The sequence below is a fragment of the Callionymus lyra genome, chromosome 16, assembly GCF_982586985.1.
Source record: "Callionymus lyra chromosome 16, fCalLyr1.hap1.1, whole genome shotgun sequence".
In the NCBI taxonomy this organism is placed as follows: domain Eukaryota; kingdom Metazoa; phylum Chordata; class Actinopteri; order Syngnathiformes; family Callionymidae; genus Callionymus; species Callionymus lyra.
In genome coordinates this window covers 7260543-7266542 of record NC_141833.1, presented here as the reverse complement: position 1 = coordinate 7266542, position 6000 = coordinate 7260543, and the positions used below count along the sequence as shown (strand labels likewise).

Genomic DNA, 6000 nt, shown 5'->3' with positions numbered 1-6000 from the left:
GTTTGTCATTTTTCTTTCACTGTATACTCAATCACTACTCTGTGTTGACCGAAAAAAATGTAATATCCTTTCTTCAAATTGATCTGCAGGATATGTCCTTTTTTTTGTACAGACGCATATCTTGTGTCATACTGTAATCCTTGACGCTGAAATGAAACTCCAGACAAAATCTATGCTCGCTCTAATGGCTACAGCGCCATAGTTAGATGGTCAAAGTCTGGAACAAAGGTCATTGAACCTTTAACAGTCATCTTAACGGTTTAAATACAGAAAAATATACTCAAAATTCAGTGTAAATTGATCATTCATTCATTTTCTTTAACACTTGGGTGTCGTGGGGGGACTACGGGCGAGAGGCGGGGGACACCCTGGACAGGAAGCCAGTCTCTTTCAGGGCACACAAACACACAACCATTCACTCACACACATCATACCTACGGACAATTTTCCCAAGTTTCCAATCAACCTATATAACCTATATATAATCATTCTGTATGTTTTCGGACTGTGGGTGGAAACCGGAGTGCCCGGAGTAAACCCGCTCGACATGGGGAAAACATACAAACTCCACACAGAAAGGTCACAAGTTGCATCCTTACCAACCTGGAAGCGAACCGGCAACCTTCTTGCTGTGAGGCGATCATGCTAACGTCATGCTAACTATACATTCATTCATGTCAATTGTTTTTTAGATGGATAGATATTACTTTGAATTAATCTTTTGGGAAACAACTGCATTTATTTATTTGTTATTAAAATATTATTATAGTTTTAATCTGTTTTTCAATGTTTTCTACAAAGTTCTACGTCACTGCATCCTTATCATCTTACAACTAATATACATAAATAACATTCCAGTGCATCAAATTATACAGATAAAAGAAAAGTAGGACAATATTAATCTGTTTTTCAATGTTTTCTACAAAGTTCCACGTCACTGCATCCTTATGATCTTACAACTAATATACATAAATAACATTCCAGTGCAAATTATACAGATAAAGGAAAAGTAGGACAATATTATTTGAGGAAGATGAGATGATGGGCAGGGGTCTGCACACTGTCTCATTGTTTAAAAAAACAAACAATTAATAACATATAACAATAATAACATTTTATTATTTGTATTCCTTATTTAGGACAAATCTGTTGCAACACATTATCAATGTACAGTTTAAACTCAGAACAATGTATTTAAATATATAATATATCTAAAATGCCCTGGTTTTCCCTTTTTAAAAACCAAGTTAACTCACATTATTATCTGTTTTGATCCTCCAGTCTTTTCTATCCTATCAATTAGTTTTCATTCAAAGTGTAAAACTAAAGACGGACCAGCACTGAGTTCATCCACACACTGTGCCTGGATGTAAAGTCGAAACATGAACACAGATGATGTAGACGAGGGGCTACAGGGACACACATCCAAGCCGGTTCCAGGACTACCGTTGCCTGGCAACAGCAAGTATTTAAAAAATGATCTGAAAGAACGCTGACGCTGGCCTTGAACGCAGCACATACTGTGACAAAAGAAACTTTATGTCGATGTGAAAAGAGATTCAGGGCAGTGAAGGCAACCGAGGAGTTCGTGTGTTCTCCGCTTGTGCCTTCGAGTTTCCTCTAGACACTCGGATTTACTCCCCTCAGTCGGGAGAGAGGTTTGATGGGTCTAAACCCTTTCTTTGTTTGTCCGTTTTTGTTTGTCTTAAATGGGCGCAATTTTCACCCAAAAAATGACCACGTTAATTTAACTAATTCTGTTTTATGTATTTGTTAATACATATCTTGAGAACTCGATCCTTATAGAGTAAATATATTAAATAAAAATAAAAATGATGGAATAAATACAAAAACCGATGCCTTATAGAGTAAATATATTAAATAAAAATAAAAATGATGGAATAAATACAAAAACCGATGCCTCATTTTTCAAATCCGAATATATAAATAAAATTAATGCATAATTTATAGTTTCCTCGGTGTCGCGGTTGAGACGCTTGCACGTGATTGGCTGAAGTGCGGTGACGTCGTCGATCATTGGCGGATAAACGGTCGGACCAAACCAATCGATGCGCTCGCGGGTTCTGGACGTGGAACACGCGCGAATCACACAAACGGAACCGGACCCGAGGAGGAACGAGCACATATATACATTCCACGCAAGCGGTACCGCGAACCTACGGCGTGTCGTGTCGGAACCAGAGAGTCAGGTACAGACATGCTTTACCATTTCTGGGTGTTGCCTTCAGGGACCTTCAGGTGTGTGCTGTCCAAACCTGGTGGGGTTTTTTTTAAAGTTGTGGCTGAATTATTAACAAAAAAAAAATGTCATTCATCTTTACATTAATGGATGATTTAAACTGTTTTATGAAAGTATTTTTAGTTGGTTTTTATCGCTATTTTAAAGCACCACCTGGTTGTCATGAGAAATGCTCGCAGTTTTTCAAGCCTAACCACTGATGTTTTTGTATAAATAGACAGAAGTTGTTCAGCTTCTCAAAACATGATGACCTGGATGATATTGACGTGTTTGTTTCTGAATAAAACGGACAGATAAGAGTTTGTAAATGATATTTATATTTAAAATACATTTGTTATTTTATTGATCTTTCGATGTACGACGTATTCAAGTTACTGACTTTATTTGTTGTTGTTCTAATATAATGATAGTAGTTAAGCATCTTTCTTTCATATATATTTATTTGCAAAACCTATAATAATAATTTAATTATGTCAGTGTTTTTAGGTACTTTTTGAACGAATTTTGCAACAATCCCAATAAATGTGGTAATTTTGGTAACAATGATTTGAATTTTTCATATCTTTACATCTCAACGCCTGTTTGAGTGTGTTATCTCCTCAACACTTGACACAGGGGCATATTTTGGACCTTTGATGCTCTTTTGGGTCACAACATATTTAAACTAAATTTTAAAAACATAATTGTCAACTTGTACGTCAAGAAGGTCGAATGTTAATCTTAATTCATAAAACAAATGAAACACAATGTTGTAGAGGAATATTAAAACTATGTTGGTCTTCTTGCACTATTCAGTCTCTTAAAATGTTAATCTTCTGTCTTGACTTGAACCTTTTTATACATGTTTTATTGTTTTGTTGGAGTCTCTCTTTAGCCAACACTGTTTGGAAGATCGTCAGAGCCATGGTTGAATTTAACATATTAAATGTTTTGAATTGAAATAATAATAATAATAATAAATAATAATTGAATAAAGTATTTTCTATATTGAAAGTTGTTTTTTTTATTAAATTCAGTTGATTTTTTTTTTTTAATTGAGCTATTGGAAACGGAAAATAAATTCTGCCTTTCAATGTAGAAATTATTGAATTAATGATTCCATAAAAATTCAATAACATTTAAATAATAAAATTCTAATATGCTCCCATACAGTCTCGCCTTTAAAAAAGGGAATAATTTACCTTCGTCATTATTCAAACTCATTCTTTGTCAACTGTCATTCTCTAATCAAACTTTTCCTTTCCTTGTCTTTCTATTTTTCTCTTTCAACTTATTTTGTTACTGCCGCACAAACGATTGCAATAGTTGCACAACAGCACACAAACTTCCTGTTTCAACGCTTTGGTCAATAACATTACAATAATATTACCTCTAATAATAATGATGATTATGAGTGTCTGTATAGACATGTATATATCCTTGTTCACTTAACATTCTATTCACAGTTCACATTAAAACCAATAATTATAGAATAGAGGTCAACATTATTCATCGGTTGTCAGTGAAATGTAAAAAACGCAATGCAAGTGCAAATGACGGATGTCGGACCAAATGCTCTTATTCCTGAGAGCCTGGAGCAACTTTAAAGTCACTACTCCTTGGTACGAGTCTGTTGAAGGCTGATTATGCCACGTACTCGTGGAAGGTTCCTCTGAGAGATTAAGCCTAAGGTAGCACTCCGTGTTGGGATTGATCGCCAATCTATGAAACGTGTCGATACCAAAGCCACTTGATCCCAATGTACCCTAAAGCACCTCAACGTCTCTATGATGAGCTTCAAACTAGCAGCATTCGGTTACACTGGAGCCTTGAAATGTGTTTCTAAAAATATGTCTCAGTCCACCATTTCTTGTTTTATTTTATTGTCCGTTTCTCCGCCCTTGTATTGGCAAGCACCTGGCAGCACAATGCGTATCATGACAAGAGTATTGCAATACTGTAGGAACAAGAATATATTTGTAGTAATGTCCAAGTACTTGACTATGGTGTTGCAGAAATTACAGACCACATGACTCTTGACAAAGTCGTAACTGCTTTCATTTGTTTTAAAACCAAAATATGTCCAAAAATCAACTTTAAAAATCGACCGTATCCTCTCGTCCTCATTCATCGGCGGGATATAATTGCTCCTCAAATTTAATTGCAAAATATTGAAGTTTAATATTGACGGACTGTATTATGAAAAAAGAGATTGCGATATTCAAGTTTAGTGCTATTTTCTTTCATCCACAATCTTTACAATAGTTGGCATCTTCCTCTGGTCAGTGTTTCCGACAAAAGTAATTATTGAAAATGACACCTGGGAGTTTGGGGTTATTGTTTTTAAACCCTGTATGTTAGCCATTTTACAGGGAAAATATTGTAAACACATTTTTTTAAGTAAAACGTTTGTATTGTTACATCATAGGCTTAAGAATATTGTATCCATTCCTAAAGTTTTATGGGGTATTTTTCTTTCTTTTTTTGCGGTTGATTTTCATTTAGTCAACCTAAACGTTTTCTTTCAATTGCATTTGTCCGATGCTATGGTTTTCCCTCTAATCTACGTTACTGAACGCACCGGCAATCGATGTCAAATTTATGGTGTTTTTTTTAGGAAAATATAATCTTTCTTGCCAGCCCGGGGGTCGGGTAAAACTACAGTGTGGAAAAGTAGACTTTGGCGTTTACTGGCCTGGATGCTAACATTATTGGTTTATTGATGCTACCTAGCTGATACTAAAGCGGTGCACTGCATGTTTCTTTTGGTATCACTACAGTACTGACCAATAGATGTGTAGAATAATCCGGATAAACTAGCTTGTAAAAAAAAAATGAAAGTTGTAGAATGTAACACAATGTATGTGATCTAAGTCAACGTAATACTAATGTGGAATTTTACATTTTTTAAAAAACGGCCTTCAATTCTGAAGCGAGTGTGTACCTGGCAACTGCATGCATGAATTCTAAGTGCTTTGTTTGTATTCACAACACACTTGAGTCGTGTAGTTTCTATTGATACTGTACGTGCCAGATGGTGTGTTCAGGTTTTTCTAGTGTTTCCTGAAGGTTGTTAGTGATCTTTCTGGTCAGTTGGCGGGTGAGATGACATCTGCACAAGAGCAACTCTGTGCGTAGGACTTGCCCACACAGAGGATGTGGGATGGATGGATAAGATTAGAGGAGAAAACAGTTGCTGTCCTTTTAGAAAAAAAAAAAAAAAAACTAGTGCTCAATTTCAGCTTGACAAAAAAAAATAATTAGTTGCGTGTTCTTTTGTGCAGAAGTCGTCGTTCTTTCTTGGCGGCATGTTGAAATACACTTTCGTTTCCTCAGAGATGAAGTTACAAAACATGTTTGTGTCGCTCCTTCTTTCTCATGTCGCTTCATTGACCGAGCAACGATGGCTTCGCTCAAAAGCTCAAGCTGGTTTGACAGGCGAGAGAGCGACGGGCACAGAGGCAATCTGAGGTGTTGTGGAAAGTATTGATCCGTGTGTGACACGTGGTCGTGTGTCCGTTCAATTATTAGTTAGCTCTGATGGTGCCGATGACCTTCTGACTTGACCTTCCAATAGATTTTTCACTATCATTCCTATTAAGTGGGTAAAAGGTTCTTAAACATTTTATTTCATAGTTCATAATAGAGGGTAAGTAGAAAATTAAATTGGAATTTATAAACTGTTCTTTTTGGGTCTCTGTCGTGAAGAAACTGGCGGCACAATGCGTATCATGATAAGAGTATTGAAATATTGTAGTAAC

General features: G+C 35.9%; 1 protein-coding gene across 1 annotated transcript in view; it reads left to right on the top strand.

Annotated features, from left to right (window-relative positions):
- Positions 1-5632: 5632 nt before the first annotated feature.
- The window catches only part of LOC148063411 (3',5'-cyclic-AMP phosphodiesterase 4B-like), a 40330-nt gene continuing 39962 nt past the window's right edge, over positions 5633-6000 (top strand). Inside the window, exon 1 of the mRNA XM_087811463.1 lies at positions 5633-5710. Within this exon, the coding sequence (XP_087667589.1) occupies positions 5643-5710 (68 nt within the window). The 5' untranslated portion in view covers positions 5633-5642. The remainder of the gene's footprint in view (positions 5711-6000) is intronic.